Below are 17766 nucleotides of genomic sequence, written 5' to 3' on the forward strand. Positions count from 1 at the left end.
TTGAGACTACAGCATTGAACATTGCAAGCCAGGAGCTACCTAAAAACTTGCCCTGTTTTGATTGGGAGAATGGTGCTTGCATTTACACATATGTGCCAATTCTTCCTTTTCACTTAAGCAGATGCTGAAGAACAAATACGAGGATGATAAATGGGAAGAGGTATTGCTTTCTATAGTAAAAGAACAATTGGGAAAATCTTGGAGGGTAAGAATGTTGATCTTTCTTCTAAAAGCCTTGAAGGGAGACTTAGATTTGCCTTCTTCTACCTGAGGAATTTTAAGAAAAAAACATCTAAGGAGCTTATGTTTCAATGAGAGACAAACACATAAAATAAAGAAAGAATAGCAATAATGAAAGAATAAGGTGATCAGAGAGGTGGGCTTTTTTTAATGAGCTTGACATAACAAATGGGACTTTTTATCTTGGCAGTTTCCACGACATATAAAAGTAGGGGCCCCTTGAGACAAGAAGGGTCCAACTTCACAATCAGGTGATCAGTTTTGATTTTTCAGAAGTGATACAGAAGTGGATAGCATCCGAGCTTGGATAATATGCCATAAGCCAGAGGTTTTCAACCTTTTTGAGTCCTTGACCAACTACATTCTTTCTGCGGCACCTCTGTGGGGATCAGAAGCCCAGTTGTGTCACCCCTTGTCTGCAGATCTGGCAGCCTCTCACCCCTCCCTTGTGGAGGCTCCCATCAACCTCCTCTCTTCTCCCCTCTCCTTGAGAGTCCTCTGGGCAGCCGCAGCTGCTGCCTCTGGTCTCTGAGCTGCCCCCCCCACCCCAAAGAGAGGTGCCTCCTCCCACTGCCCCACAAGGGCCTGGGAAGCATCCCCTGGCCAGCCCCAGAGGCACCATTCACCTGGGGAGCTTGTAGGCAGGGATGCTGCAACAAACAGCTGTGCTAGCCTTTCAGAGGCAGAGATGTGAGAGGGCATCAGAGGAAGGGAGGGAAGGAAAGAGGGGTAGAGGCCAGTGTTGCCCACGGCACCCCTGACCATTGTTCAAGGCACTCCAGGGTGCCACGGCACACTGTTTGAAAACCACTGCCCTAAGCATTTCACCTAGCACATTGTATTTCATGGAAAGTAACACGTTCCAGTACTGCGGAGATACTTGTGCCTGTACAAAATCTTAAATGCTGAAGAATGAAGGCGCTTGGGGGCTTCTGTGGAACAGAAACTATTTCAGCTTCACAGTACTACCACCACAGGCTGTACCCATGGGGGCACCCAGAATGAAGCTCGAAATAGCTAAAAGTTTAGAAACTATCATAAGGAAGCAGCCGCAGGCATGTATAAAGCTATGCAAATGACTGCAGGAAGCTGTTGCTAGGTAACCTGGGCCTCCACATGAATAGTGAAGGATAACTGGGGCCTGTTTGCAGTTTGACGGTTGCAAACCCCAGAGATAGCTGGTCACGTGACACTGTTTAGGCAGCACCCCCCCCCCAAATCTTTGATCTATTTGTTCTTTTGTTCTTGGGAGCAAGAAGCACAATGGGAATGATTGGGCCCAAGGCCCCACACTGGGTGCTGCTGAGGCACCAAAATGTTTGAATCAGAAAAGAGGATGGTGAAGAAGTTGCTGGTGCAGCAGTGGAGAGAGAGATGCTCATGGAAGAAGAAGCTTTTTTCACCTAAGGGAATTTATAGCTCTCATTTAAGTTCCCTTCAGGCTTTTAAACACCTCAACATTTTTCATCTTCTCCACCTCATAAGGCTGACCTTTAGAAAATACTGTTTCGGGAGCTCTGACATGAAATGAGTTTACATGAAATTAAGTGCCATTGTTTCCCCTGCCCCAGCAATGTGGATATTGTTACTTTTGTTTACTCTTGCCCGTTTACTCTTGACCTCAGGGTTGTGGGTTCGAGCCCTATGGGGAACCAAAGATTCCTGCATTGCAGTGGGTTGCACTAGATGACCCTTGTGCAGTGGCGTAGCGTGGGGGGTGCCAGGGGTGCTGGCCGCACCGGGCGCAACTTCTGGGGGGGGGCGCGCTCACTGCCTCCGGAGTCGCCGAAGAGCCTCGGGCGCAGGCTGTAGCAGAGCCCCATATCTTGTGGAACCGACGAGCTGGCAGCGGCTCTCAGCGCTCGCCGCGGTCCCCGCGCGTCAGGGCCATGGAGGGTGCGCCAGGCAGCCCCTCCTCACCGACGGGCAGCGTTCGCCTGCGGGGCTCGGCCAGCGCGCTGGGCTGGCCGCGTGGAGTCGCCGAGAAGCCGCCGCCGCCTGCCATGCCGCCCTGGCTGCTTCAACTGCGTCCGACAGCCGGCTCGAGGCTCCTTCCGGCCGGGTCTCCCGACGGGGCGCTGCGGGCGGAGGCTCCGGCACCAAGCGCCACGCCGCCCAGGCTCGGGTCGCTGTCTGGACGCGCGCAGCCCACCAAACGCACCATCGGCGGCGCTCTAGTGCCTGCGCGCCAAGACCGCCCACCCGCCCCGGCGGGGCCCCCCCACCCACACCGGAGGCCGGCCGACGAACTGGCCCCAGAGCCGCCCCCTCCCCACGCCAGAAAGAAGCCACGTCGGGACTAGCCGGGCCGGGGTGGGAGATCGAGAAGGCTGTGCCGCGACGCCCAAAGACGCGCGTCTTGGCGTATTAATGACCATGGTTAGGTGTTAGGGGGCGCAAATTACTTGCCTTGCCCCGGGTTAGGGGGTGCAAATTACTTGCCTTGCCCCGGGTGCTGATAACCCACGCTACGCCGCTCCCCTTGTGGTCCCTTCCAGCTGTACAATTCCTTGATTCGATGATTTGATACACACTCTAGAGATGTGCTTGGCCATTTGTCTGAACATGGAAACACTATCATGGGTGGGGGAACAGGGACACACACACAAAAAAACCCCTACTGCTTTCAACATCCCTCTCTACATCACATCTCACATTCAGCCCCTGACCTTTCCATGTTGAGCAAGGGGGTTGTGTTTGCTTGACCTCCATGGTATGTCGGGAAGGTCTACAAGGATAGAAACCACCCCCCTCAACCTTCCCTGAACAGCACAACAAAGCATTGGGACTACGATAATGTGAAGATTACTGGAGTGGGGCTTGTGTGAGTGCCTTTGCTCCCGTTAAGCTTTGTTTCAGGATGCACCACAACTTTATGACATCACATTTTCTCTCTCCTTTGTCAAGCAACAGGTGACACCACTGCAAGTTCCTCTATCTGCTAGAATACAGAGAAAGTTGCAAAGTTAATGGCATCACATTACATGGTTTCCCTTACTAAAAGCTCCTGCACAAAAGAAGAGGATGGTGAGACATGAGGCTGTGGTTTTTTGCAGGAGTCGCACAACCAAATATAACATGTTTGGACCAAAGATATAACTCAGACTCACTATGGAAGCCGTTTAGATGAAAGAAACATTTTGAAAACTTGCCCTTAGCTATGTAGTGAAGAACATTAGTTAATAGCTTAAGTATGCTTGATTACCGGAGTTAATTGAAACTGGTTGGAAAGTGATTCTTTTTTTCTTTTTTTTTCAAGCATGTTAAATGACCTGTGATTTTGGAGAAAGATGCGACAAAATCCAACCAACCCTTCAAAAGAAAAAGAGCTTGACATTTGACCATTGATGTATTTTCTTTCTCACTCTTGTAGTAAATAAATTTGATCTGAAGTGCAATAGTTCAAATTCATTTATACCAGTCTGACGGTACCTGCCTGGGCAAAATTGTAAAAAAGTGGATCTCGTTCATTTCATATTTGAAAAGAAACTTTAACTATAATGTTCATGCATATAATTTATTTAAATAATCATTTGCATAGTTATATTACAGTACAAAGAAAACTAAATTAAAATTATATATTGGGTTTTTTCCAAAAACAAAAACAAAACCCAAACCCTGATACAAAAGCAGACCAGAAAGCTGAATTTTTAAATGTACAAGAGATTGCTTCTCATTTAACTTTGCTCTCTATTGCTCTACGGCTGCTTTTCTGAAACACAGAACAGCGGGTGAGGTGGGGGGAGTATAAAACAATAGGCATTTCCATGGCAGGCTTTCCTTACTAAAACAAGTTACTTCATTCATTTTGGATTTCTAAGGATTTTATGTTTAAACACCACCAAGGCTTTTCAGCTGGAAATGCTAGAGGCTGGAGCTAATTCTCTTGCCCCCCACAAACGTTTCATTATTGAAAAGAATCTCCAAAGCAAGATCCTGTATAAAATATTAAACAGCTTTGGAAATAATTTGGCGCCTTAGAGCTTAGCCATTCCCCACCCACCCACCCCACTCTACGTGCCTTACTTGGTGAAAACACAGCACTGTACATCCCAAGCTACCCTCACTTCAGGGCCAATGTTTCGTTTGTATTGCTCTCAAGTGTTCACAAGGTTAATTATGCGTGTACCTTTGGGGGGAAGAGGGAAAGAGGGGCAGGAGAGAGAAGGCTGGGCCACCCTTAACTCAGCCCACTTTCCTGAATAGAGGAAGTGGCGTGATGGGGATGGCGTGATTTTACTCATCAAGAGCCAGCCTTCCCACAGAACAAGACCCTCCCCTCCTGGAATGCACCAAGGCCCTTGTTACAGGCACATTACATTCCACTTCGCTCACATACAGTTTTCAATGCGACAAAGGCCATGAGAATTTCCCAGGGCTGGGAAAAAACTCTAACGGGAAAGGACAAATGCCACGTCAACCGCAATAGCTGCGTAGTACCTAGAAGGGAACATTATTCATGTCAATGCTCTCTATTCAGCAACATTTCTCGCTGTACGTTCTGTACTGGGGTATGTGGACATGAGTACAAGATATATAGATGTCTTGCAGGAGTTGCAAAGCAGGCACATCCATGTAGCTTAAAGCTTTTCTGAACGAAAAAGCTGGATAGCTCAGTTGGTTAGATCGTAGTGCTAAGAACACCAAGGTTGCAGGTTTGAGCCCCATATTGGACAGCTGCAGGGGGTTGGACTAGATGACCCTCAGGATCCCTTTCAACTCTATGATTCTATGAAATACATGGAATCAGAAATCAGGAAAAGACTGGCTTATTATAGCAATCACCAAAGAGATACAGTATATATTGCATTAGTACTTAAATGAATACTCCTGCCCATTGTTATTGCGGTTATGATTATGATTTGGGCTTTCCCTTTGTCTTTCCACACGTTCCCCAAATCTGCTCCAAGGGGTCCCTCTACTCTGTGGGGCATATTTTGAAGGTGTGGAGGAGGCTGCAGGAGAGACAAAGGGGAAGTTTCACTGTGGTAGTGCCAGCCTGTTGCTTGAGCAGAACAGCAACACTGGATAGAGTTGTTTTTTAAATTTTATTATTATTATTATTATTATTATTATTATTATTATTATTATTATTATTAACTATGTAATAGCAAATAAAAGCCCATTCATAATAGTGAATAAAATTGCTGCTCAGATTCTACTGGTAGGAGAGAATTAACAAGAATAAGCAAGAAGGTCACAGAGGAATATTGCTTCATGCTGATAGGCACAAAGATGTCAGAGATTTAGAAGTGAGCCACTGCCTCTGTCCAAGGACGAATGATGTAAAAATTATCTGCCTGCCTCTGCCCAGAGAGCAAAGGCCTCCCGACACCTCGGGCTGAGGGTTAACAGCTCTTTCAGATTCTGTTGTCTAATGTACCTTGACATGAAATCGTAGCTTGCAATTCATCACCCTTTTAACAGGAAAGGCAAGACCACAAGCAACTTTGACGAGAGGGCGGGTGGGGGCGGAGGGAGGGTTTCCTTTATCCCAAGGCAAGTTGTGTTTTCATTGGATCTGAGACCACATAGCAGGAGCATGTTCCCCCCTCCTATGTGGTTCTCCTATTCTTTCGCAGCTATCCGCTGATATTTAGGCAAACCGAAGGACCTATTGAAGATAAGGCATGATGTCATGCCACCCAGAGAGGGACCAATAAGGACCCTGCTTTGGACCATAACAAAGACTGCTGTGCCTATTGACAGCAATTCCGGAGGCTCTAGTGTTTAAAACAGCAACTCCCAAAGGAAATTCAGGAAATTCATGTATCTCCAGCTGGAGATGTAACCAACTCCAGGCTGAAGCCCTGGCGAGAGGCTACCAGTCAGTGTAGACAATACTGAGCTGTTACTGAGACAATACAAGGCATGGCATGGCACACTAGAACCGATGCAAAATTAGGACCAAAAGCAGGAAATGTGAGAGATCAAAGTCCCCAGCTGTTAATTCATTATTCCATCCTTCCTCCAAGCTGTTCAGTGCTGTGTGGAGTTTGGCATCATCTCATTTTAACCTCACAACAGCCGCCCCGTTCCTAGTATGTGACTTGCCCACACATTCTGAGCTAGTGAATTTCATGTTTCAGCAGGGATTCAGACTCAAGTCTTTCTAATCCAAGTATAACAGCCTATACGTTCTACACTACAGCTAGAAGCCCCAACAGTGGTGTATGGTGGTTAGAGTGCCGGACTAGGACCTGGGAGATTACGTTCAAATTCCCTCTGAACCATGAAGCTCACTGGGTGATCATGAGCCAGTCACTAACCTCTCAGCCTAACCTACCTCATAGGATTGTTGGGGCGATTAAATGAGGAGTGGGAAGAACCATGTATGTTACCTTGAGCCAGTGGCGTAGCATGGGTTGTCAGCACCCGGGGCAAGGCAAGTAATTTGCGCCCCCTAACCCGTGGATTTGCGCCCCCTAACCCGTGGATTTGCGCCCCCTAACCCCCAGATGTTGCGCCCGGTGCGGCCAGCCCCCCTGCACCCCCCACGCTACGCCACTGCCTTGAGCTCATTGGAGAAAAAAGGTGGGATATAGACATAATACATAAATATAACAACAACAACAACAACACATAGGGCCCTGCCTGCAGTTACATTATAAGAAGTGAAGCACTGTGAAGGTTCAGACTTCCTGAAACAGACCGATTTATTTTTGACCTGGAAGGTGTTTTTTATGTTAACCCCCCTAGCTGCCTATGAACTGGGTTAAATGTTTCTCCACATGCTTAGAAAACACGTTCGCTTAAACCAGAGATGGGAACAGCTGTGCCCTCCCCCTGCCCTGAACTTGTTGGACTCCAATTCCCATGAGCCCCAGCCAGCATGCTGACCAATGGTCAGGGGTTATGGGAGTTGTCGTCCAACAACATAAGACTCACAGGTTCTTCATCTCCTGGTTGATACATTCCAGTATTCAGCGCCATCAATGAAAAGAGTTATTGGGGGGGCCTGGGCGGAGGTTCAAATTAATTATACCAGAGGGGAAATTGAAAGAGACGCAAACTTGGTATGACCCCGAAGAAAACATGTTTTTTATTAGAAGTGGGCCTGGGGATTTTTTTTTTTTTTAAGCAAGGTTTTATAATATTATTTACCATTTGTACAGCACTTTCCCTGGGTGTTCAGAGCGGCTCACTTCATAGCACTGACTAGTCTCTCAGGCCCTTGCAACAGCAATGACCATCATGTATATAGGGGGAGCATTATGGACCCTCTATTAACAGGCATGTGGTAACATGAAATGGGGCTTTGAAACCGGAATACTTCTGTGAGAATGTAGGGCTTCTTCCTTTTTAATTTGGCAGTTAAGCGAAGATCGGCAGGCTCAACCCCCCCTGGAACTCGAAGGTGGCCTCTCCGTTATTTACTATCTTGGTCGGCCACAAAAGGATGTGAGAGGAGCTGCTGTGAGGAGGGAGTGGGCGAATGGGTGAAGAGGCAGGGAAGTGAGGCTGGGAAGCGTATTAAAATGAGCCAGGAAGACAATGCTCATGTGCTAAGTCAGAGCCATATGCAAATATATGCCGTGCCCTAGAAAGTCTAATCCCATCAAGAATGCCCAGGACTTTAATTTGCCCATCTTTTACAACTCATAAATCTATCCTCCTCCCAAAGCCAGCCTGCCAAATGCCAGGAGGAGGGGGCTGCTTTCAGGCTGGCAGCTTCAGCGTCGCTGCCTGGATCACGCCTCAGTAAAGACTCATAAAGAGCTTGGTGTGGGGAGGACTTGGGAGCAGCTTCTCACATTTTGCCTCAATAGAGCCAAACAGTGGGAAACGTGAATGACGGATTGTCAGAACTGGTGGTCTCTCTTGTGCTGGCTTTGGCATACTGAGCTACGGGCTTCTCGTTTTGCCGCCAGAGTTGTTGGGTTTTTCTGACAAGAATACTTTGGCCTTTGGTATATATATACCTGTGGGTGGAAAACTTACATGCAGTTTAAAGACCTGAGTTTTCAAAAGTTCATGTTAACTGTTAAATTGAAAGCTACTTGGTTTTCTAAGGTTGCAAATTCAAGTGTTTCGCACCAGCATTAAGTGTTTTTAAAGCAAACAGGTGACAAAGAGCAGCCATGTTTTTTCTGAAATTAACTTGCTGTTAAATGAGTCTATGAGGTATATAGCAGACCTCTGGAAGAATAGGCTAATTTCACATTATCCTTCATGTCATGGGGTGCTTATTCTGCTTGAACGGCGATAAGCATTATTTGTTCTGTCACATCATAATCAAATTTTATTTGCCCTTTACAATGAGGCAGCTACCATAAGGTTATAACAATATGCAATTATAAAACAAATGACACAAGTTACAGCCATAAAGCAAAATGTAGAAGCAATTAAAAGCAGTTTCGTATATAAAACATTTAAAAACTATTCCAGATATTTTAAAAAATAAAAATATGAAACACCACACCCATTTATTCTGATTGGGGACGTATATTAATGAATGCAGACATCATCATCATCATTTATTATTTCTACCCCATCCATCTGGCTGGGTTTCCCCAGCCACTCTGGGCGGCTTTCAACAAAACATTAAAAACAGAAGAAAACTTGAAACATTAAAAACTTCCCTAAACATACATTATTATACTTTGTTTCAAGCGGGGATAAGAGTGCAGGTGTCAGAAACAGCTCTACCATTAGGCCATGAGAGGCCACTACGTCAGGCAGCACGTTTGAAACAAATTTCAACGACCAGTCTGGTTGGCTTTTGTAGTTAGAAGTGGGGAGGCGCCATCTTCTCTTTTAGCTCAAGTAGCAACATGTTTTGGGTTAGCTTCATGGGGAAAGTGGGTTTTGACGAAGGGATTTATGGAAGAAAGTGACAGCCCCACCTGAGCTTTTCTGGAAGAGGGTTCCAAAAAGAAGAGGCCAAGAAGGGTAGCAGGATAGATGAAACTGAATGGTGAACTTACCTCAAAATACTATGGATGTTAAAGGTGGGCCACTGTGTCATGTGATAGCATGGGAGCTACAGCAACACTGCTCTTTCTGGCGTCACGGGCAGGGCCAGAATTAGGTATGATGAGGCCCTAAGCTACTGAAGGTAATGGGGCCATATACCGTATTTTTCGCTCTATAACACGCACCCGACCATAACACGCACGCAGTTTTTAGAGGAGGAAAATCCGTAGGCATGCCACCCGTAGGCATTTCCTCCATAACACGCACAGACATTTCCCCTTACTTTCTAGGAGGAAAAAAGTGAGTGTTATGGTGCAAAAAATACAGTATATGTCCAGCTGTCCTTTGTCAACAACACATTGTCACTGTTTTTTGTGTTGAATATATGCTATATTGTAATTTATGGACCTAATAGGTATCTAAAGCTATATGTACATGTCGCTATGCAACCAGTCCATGCAGGATGTAGGCACCCTATATATAGAAATGAGCAAACCAGTGATATTTTAGGGAGCAGGCTAGCAGCTAGGTCCCATTACTTACATCATAGGAGCCTACACAACACAAAACACTGTTGCTGTATGTAGATTTTAGTTTATTCATTTTTTTATCTTATATTTTGGAAATGTACATCCAGGTTCTTTTTCCCTTTAACTTTTTTTGGGGCCCCCAAGAGTGTGGCCCTAAGCTATAGCTTGTTTAGCTTATACATAAATCCGGCACTGGCCGTGGGGTTAGCATGAGGTGCTCTGTGCAAATGCAAGAGCAGATCAGGTGAAACTGTGACTGGGAGCAGGGAAGTCACATCAAGGTCTCACCCTGTTGACACGGGGAAGATCAGCCTTGCTGCAGCTCCCACGTTACTTGGAAAACATGAGTACCCAAAGCCTAACTGACCATTTCCGGTAAACATGGCTGTTCTTCTGTTCTTCCAAACAAGATGCGTCTTTCCTCTTTTGTCTGAGATAAGGTACGCCCTACAAATACGTGACCCGGAAGTGTCTCCGGACAGCGCTGGCCCCCGGCCTCTTGAGTGAGATGGGCGCACAAACCCCAGAGTCTGTCAAGACTGGCCCGTTCGGGCAGGGGTACCTTTACCTTTACCTTTACAAATACAACTACATAGTAAGTAGCAGAGCTCCAGTTAGTCATTAAGAATCCAGTGTGTAGTTAACTTATAATAAATACAGTGGTACCTCGGGTTACATACGCTTCGGGTTACATACGCTTCAGGTTACAGACTCCGCTAACCCAGAACTAGTAGCTCGGGTTACGAACTTTGCTTCAGGATGAGAACAGAAATCGTGCGGCTAAAGTGGTGCTTTAGGTTAAGAACGGACCTCCGGAACGAATTAAGTACTTAACCTGAGGTACCACTGTACAGTGGTCTATTCAGAAGTTAGTCTCCTTGTATTTAATAGGGCTGAGTCCCATATGGGCAGCCTACTAAGTTATTTTATAAAAGATGGGTTTTTAATCTACAATAATTTTAATGTTATTAATTTTTTAAAAATTTAAAAAAATCTTTAGTGTTTAAAAATCTTGTTATGTATCTCAGTTCTGCTGCTTGGGCAGAACACTGTAAAGTGGGAGGTTTTCTTTCTTTTTACTGGACAATTAGGAGAAATGCTGACTCCTTCCTATTTTATCTATTAAAGTAACACAGTAAAAATGAAAGGACATAATTCTTTCTATAGTTCCTCCAGTGACTACAGACCTAAGACAACTTTTATCAGGCGTCAATCCCTGGCACATTTGAATGTTGGGATCTAGTGCCCCCTAGTGCAAAAATACAAAATACAAAGAGCTGTACTATTAGGAAGTGCTGGGCGTAAAATATCTGTAACAATTATGTTTCTCCTGTGTCCGTGTCAGCTTTCCAAAGAAGTGAAATTTTCCACAACCAAGTATTTGCAGGAATGCTACGAAAGCAGCTACTAGGCAAGCACTACTAAAAATCACTTTTTGAGAGAATTGTCAAGCAAGAGTGCCGGGAGTGTGGCAGCATTGCAACAATGCTAACCACTTATTAGAACATTGGGATGACGTTATAGCTGAACTAATGTAAAACTTCCCATTCAGGCCTAAGTGTCTGAGGCTACTTTACATAGGTGAGCCCGGAGAGCAAAGCAAGCTCAACCACACCATCAAGGATATGGAAGCGTGAAGGGGGTTAATTAGAATAATCACAAGATTTAGTGTCTTTTGGCAAAAGTGAGTAACTTCTGAATAGAAATGTCCTTTTGTGTGACTGTGCCTATCCTACATAGCTGCCTTTGTGGTCCAAAGAGCAATTCAAAGATTGGGGAAACATGATTATTCCTTTGTATAGCCAACTTTAGGGGGAGGTCACTTTAAATCTCATTCTGTACAGGGAATCCTGCTACTTGAAGAACAAGGACTTCCAAAAAAACTACTTCACTTGCTCCTGACAGTCCTGTCAGTATTAATTTGGTTTCCCCTCTTCTTCTGCAGAAATATGGGGAGTAGGGCCAGGCCACAGCAATGCAGCCTTCAAGCAAGATAACAGGCAGTGAGTAATTATAATTTGCAAGTGAATTATAGAGTTTAGGGTGGGGGCAATGTCTGGTCGCTGCCCTTTTTGCCACGCTTAATTGTAATGATGCAACCATACCAAAAAGTTTGTGAATGAAGTTTATTTGGGGCTGAACAGAATGGAATGTCGTACAATACAGGTAAGACACTTCAAGATGAGTAAAGCACTAATTGCACAGGAGGCTGGAATTTCACCTCAAGTCAACACAAGCAAAACCATTACTTCAGAAAAAGCAAGGTATGTCATGCAAAATTAAAAACAAAAAACCATTCTAACCAATCTTGTGGTACCATTTAAAATGCTACCCATACCACAATAATTTACATCACATTAAATAATCATTCACAAAGAATGAAGTATTTTCAGCAATGAAATGAATTATCTCAGTGCTTAAATGATAGTTAGCAGATTTTGCATGAACACTCGATCCAGCATTTAATTAAGCTAGCGAGTGGAAAACATGCAGTGATATAGTACCATACAAATCAAGACCCCTTTATATTTTTGTATTGCTTGTAGGAGCAATCACATAAAAGTGATATTTACTATATTTCCCACATGATTTTATAACTATCCATGCACTGACTTCATGTGCAATGCAATTGTTTAGGACTCAAGTCTCAAGTCCCCATATGAATCAGACAGCCCAAGCAGTCTTGGCAATCTCTCTTACACCCTAATGTGACAATGATCCACAATTAAATTACATTATGGGTCACAATGTTGAAGAACTCCCATTGAAATGCTTAATTAATGAAGAGGACAAATGAAATGTGGGATTATTTACATTTACGTAGGAGACTCTGAAACAAATGGGTAATCCTAGATGGAACTAAAATAAGGAAAACAGATGTTAGGAGAGGGTGTGAAAAAAGTTGACAGTGCCTTGAGAAGGTGTGAGTACTTCCTTTTCTGCCTTTTTGCCTCCAGTGACTTTCATGGGGAAACCCAGCTACCGTCTACAATGAGCAAAACAGGAAGTTGGTTAGCTAAACTGTAGACAGCAGACTTCACTCACGGAGTCCTACATGCAAAAAGAAATTTGATTTCATTGCATCTCTACGCTTAGCTTTGTACTGCTAGAGGTATATAGATAGGCTCATTACAAAATATATTGCCTTTGTATGAAATGGGTGCCCAAAGATTTAACTGCACCATGTGTATAAAGTTTATTTACCTCCTCCAATAGACACCCTGTGGAGGATCTGTTGAGGAATTGGAATGTTCTGCTTCTCAGGAATGCATATGACTTAATGACTGCTGGGGCATTTCCTCCACTAAACTCTGCTTACTTAGCTAAAATCATGTGTATGTTTCTATTTGATTGGCAAATTACATGGGGTTCCCAAATCTCATGGATAGTGAAATGCAGATGAGTAATGCAACATTTGGGTGGGGGAATATTTGCATATGTTGTGGCTGTGAAACACTTTATATTACAAAACCGATGTAAATAAATACCAGGCTAGTAGAAAAGCTCTTATTTACAGGTTTTACAAATACAATTTTACTCAGTGTAAATGTAGTGTTTTAAAGAACACAGTATTAGTAAAATGAGTTCCTATATAGCAATACAATTTGTTAAGATTTCACTGTAACAGCAGATAGAAAACAAAGTTCAAGTTAATGTTTTATAATTTAGTACAGACAAACCCAGTATCACCTGGAATGAGATCTGTTAAAGTGCTGAAAAAAGGAAGTTTCTGAAATTTTAGAAAACTTACTATATATTTATTAAAGCTTTACTAAGTCAAAATGTTAGATTTTATTCACATTTTCTACCACAATGCTGTGGGGGTAGGATACATTTTTTCAGCAATTCAGTGTACTCTTCATTTTGATCTCTGCAAAACATCTGGGGTTTCAAGCTTCTGTGGCAGTTTCAGGTTTCATAATCTGGTACGTAATCAAATATTCTGGATAGGCCTGAAATATAAAATTATGTTTATTATTCTCTGTCATCTGTAAACATGTTATGGGAATAATGCATGTGATGAAAAATAACTGCTTATAGTAAGGACAAAATAGCTAAAAGTACCATGCACTTCTGAGCAAGTGAAGAACTCTCACGGCTTCAGGCTGCAATCTATGTGCTTACTTGGGAGTTAAACACTGAAATCAATGGAACCCACTGCGGAGTGGACATGTGCAGGACTTTGTTGTAAAAATCTATTTCTCTTATTAAACAAACTGGAAGGCAAGATATAGAAATCCAAGATGCCTATGAATACCAACCTTCAAATTTAAGGAAAACCGTGTTTAGAAAGTGAAACTAAAAATACACTACCTGCTCTCCTCTGTAAATGACATATTCTGCTAAAGCTAGTCCATTTACACTAGGCCGCCCAGTAACTGAATGGTGTCCTGGAGGAGAATGAGCCATTTTCATTGCACTGAACTGTAGAAAAGACTTGCCCAATGTAACACGACAAAACAGCAACTGCCTATAATAAAGAAAACAAACCCTTTACTTATAAATGTGCAAAAGCAAAAATAAACAAGCAATTCCATTTCTTAATGTGCAAATAAGGTTTACAAAAAGCATTACTTTTACTTGAGTATTATCCATATACTCTTAATATTGAGTTTGATCCGAGAACACCAAGACACCTATTTTTGTTCTCCACACTGTTCTCAGAAATTCTGATCACATAACAAAAATGTGTTAAAGCACATGATTAAAGAACACTATGTAGCTTAAAGGACATTGCCTTAGCTTTTCATAGAATTGTAGAGTTGGAAGGGACCATAAGGGTCACCTAGTCCAACCTCCTGTGATGCAGGAATATTTTTGCCCAGCGTGTGTCTTGAACCCATGAACCTGAGACTAAGAGTCTCATGAATGAAAAGGCAACAAACTGCTAACGATCTGGCCAGGACTCCAACACAGATAAAACTTAAAAAGGGAATGCTTGCTAATATAAAGCTCACAATTTAAGGGCTCACTAAAATCCATAAAAATGTAAATGGGTGGCTAAAAATTCAGACATGATATTCCAGCTACAATTTGGACAGGTGTGAGAAAAGTCGGTACAGTGGTGCCCCGCAAGACGAATGCCTCGCAAGACGAAAAACTCGCTAGACGAAAGGGTTTTGCGTTTTTTGAGTTGCTTCGCAAGACGAATTTCCCTATGGGCTTGCTTCGCAAGACGAAACGTCTTGCGGGTTCTTGCGAGTTTGTTTCCTTTTTCTTAAAGGCGCTAAGCCGTTAATAGCCGCTCAGCCGTTAATAGCCGCTAAGCCGCTAATATCCGTGCTTCGCAAGACGAAAAAACCGCAAGACGAAGAGACTCGCGGAACGGATTAATTTCGTCTTGCGAGGCACCACTGTATCTTTACCCTTACCCCACATAGGTAGCAGGCCACTCTCTCCATGACAATCCAACACTGAACCAGGCATATTTTAAGTCTATTTTTTCCAATGAACTTAAACTAATTTTAACCTTTACAGATTCTGACCAAAATTGGATAATTAAAAGATCACCTATCCAACGTAGAGAAATTAATTTCTTATGCGGAAGCAGACATACAAGATTTTACTGGTCAATACTACTTTTTCCTCATCTGGCAAACATTACTTGGTTGCAAGTAACATAATATGCACCCATTTTTTGGGTTGATAGCTGTGCTGATAGAGACACTAGGGACAAACAAGACAGAAACCTTCTACCTTGATTTTATAGATGTAAATGATGGATTGGATCCTGAGGCTGCACAGGCAGAAGCAACTCAAACAACAGGACTAACCTTCCCTTCTCAGACCCACTGTAACTCTGTATCGTCTCTCCTGAGAGATGTGTCAGAAAAGTGACATATACATTCTCTAAATAAGCAATGATGAGTCTTCTACAAATTTTAGTACAATACATATAGTTCTGTTAGGTTGTTTATTTTATTGCCCGCCCTTCAGTGCAAGGTTCCAGAGTGAGCTACAACAACGTAATCACAAAGATTAAAAACCAGGTCAAGCAACTTTTACTACAACTTACCTATGGCAGACGTAACAAGATCTGTCTTTGTGAATTGGGCAACCAGTGCCACCACCAATACCATACACATACTGGTTGCTTTTGGAGGAATTTTCAGCAAAATAAATTCCTGCTCCAAACATTCCGCCTATGTATGCATGCCTCTCGTCAAAACCTTTATGAATAATTGCATTCACAAAAGGGGAGCCTGCGAGTACATTATAATAAAAAGTGTTAGTCTTTATTACAGTCATACCTCATGTTACATTTGCTTCATGTTATGTTCTTTCAGGTTATGTCCTGCGGCAACCCGGAAGTACTGGAAAGGGCTAGTTCTGGGTTTCGCCACTCGCGCATGCACAGAAGCACAAAATGACGTCAGCGCATGCACAGAAGTGGTGAATATCAACCTGTACGTGCGCAGGCATGCCACTGCAGGTTGCATTCTTTTCATGTTGCGAACAGGCCTCCGGAACGGATCCCGTTCGCAACCAGAGGTACCACTGTAGATATGTTCTTAGCACTGAATATTCTACCATCTTGTAATTAATACTCATCACTATCCAGGGAAATACTGCAGTGACAGTTTTATTACAACAAAATCAGAAGCACTGTCCAACTAAATACATTAGGGGGAGGGGGAAGCAAAAAAAAACGGGGGTGGGGATACAAAATCAGGAGTGCCTTGCTGTTGCTTGCACAAATTTTGGCACCAAGCCTGGTCCATAAATCTCATTAATAGTGTTGCCATAATATCACAGGAGAGGTTTGCTTTAGGCCCGCAAACATATCACCACTGTGCTATCTGGGGATGGTCTGACACTAAAGGAGGCATGACTGGCAACCAAAAATCCTGTTTCAGGTAGGGATGCTGCAGTCAGGAGAAATGACCCTTGAGACTCACAAAGTAGATCTAGGATGCACTGATGTATATCAGGCTGCAACTGTAAATTAACAGGACAGACAGGTGCCTGGCATAGTTGATGACTGGCATACTCATTGTGACAACCATCTTTTGGGGATAAAGTGCTTTTGCCCAGTCTCTTTGCTCACAATAATGGGCCTTTCACAATTACACTTGCTGGAAAACTATATACCCCACCTGCTTCTCCTTATTGCTTTCTGTGTTATCATACTGAGGGAGAATATTTGGGGTGTGTGGGGGTATATAATAAACACACAATTATTAAATACTGGCAAACAAAGACAACTAAAAAGAGCAGAATGAAAAGGCTAAAACAGCTGAGCATTAAAAATCAATATTTTTATGTTCACTCAGCTTTTTAGGCTTTTAAAGCTCAATTGTAATGGAAATCTCAATGAAAGAGATTTAAGCACACAATGCCATTTTTGGAGGTTTTTCGGTTCTCCTCTTTTCCAGGCACTTAATGCTAACAGTATTGTACAAATACCAGTTAAATATTAACAATATGAAATTACATGGTAGCTACTGGTCAATAATATTTATGAGTTTTAAAAGACTTTAATACTAAGCATTATTTGGAGTTGAACTGCAGATCATTTCAAATTTCAGAAATCAGAACATTATAAATAGTAATGACTGGACATGAGAAAAAAAATAATTTGAAATACCATGGAACAACATCCTTTCATTAGCATGATTATGATTCTCTTCAGAAACTTCTTTCCTCCTGTGAGTGTACCTTTCCCAGAGCTTTTTGTTACATACTTTTTGTATCTAAAAGGGCAGAAAATCCAGAATTCACAATTAGTTTTCTTCAGTTGTCTGAAGTATAAGCAACTTCCACAAATCTGTTTAGGGAAAGGAATTACAATTAAGAAATTCAACTTTCTTGATTTTGCCCTGAATATGGAGAATTATTTCTTTTCTCACTATAAATGCTAGTTAATAAAGCCAAGATGCTTGCTTTATCATCTATCATATTGTTGTACATTATCATTGTGCTCCTCTTGCCCATATTCTAACTGAACTGTCACTATCTGTACTTTTTGTATTGAATTTTTCTCTAACCACACTTCCTTACGACCCCCTTGTGTGTCTGCATATGTGTATGTGTGTGTATGCAAGCATGCATTTCAGGATTACACTTTATGCATTTGATG

At 42.9% G+C, this 17766-nt stretch overlaps 1 protein-coding gene and 1 long non-coding RNA gene across 4 annotated transcripts in view; one reads left to right on the forward strand and one right to left on the reverse strand.

Moving 5' to 3' along the window:
* Window positions 1–8506: 8506 nt before the first annotated feature.
* Window positions 8507–16070, forward strand: LOC309532216. The gene is made up of 3 exons (XR_014219661.1): window positions 8507–9298; window positions 11632–11689; window positions 15974–16070. It is a non-coding gene; the product is annotated as an uncharacterized lncRNA (long non-coding RNA).
* The window catches only part of TNKS2 (tankyrase 2), a 34227-nt gene continuing 28259 nt past the window's right edge, over window positions 11799–17766 (reverse strand). For all 3 annotated transcript variants that reach the window (XM_082222017.1, XM_082222015.1, XM_082222016.1), the window contains 4 exons: window positions 17275–17380; window positions 15703–15889; window positions 14001–14157; window positions 11799–13639 (listed from right to left, as the gene is read on the reverse strand). In XM_082222017.1, the coding sequence (XP_082078143.1) occupies window positions 13577–13639; window positions 14001–14157; window positions 15703–15889; window positions 17275–17380 (513 nt within the window). In that variant the 3' untranslated portion in view covers window positions 11799–13576. The remainder of the gene's footprint in view (window positions 13640–14000; window positions 14158–15702; window positions 15890–17274; window positions 17381–17766) is intronic.

Source organism: Podarcis vaucheri (genome assembly GCF_965113315.1).
Source record: "Podarcis vaucheri genome assembly, chromosome: 5".
NCBI lineage: Eukaryota > Metazoa > Chordata > Lepidosauria > Squamata > Lacertidae > Podarcis > Podarcis vaucheri.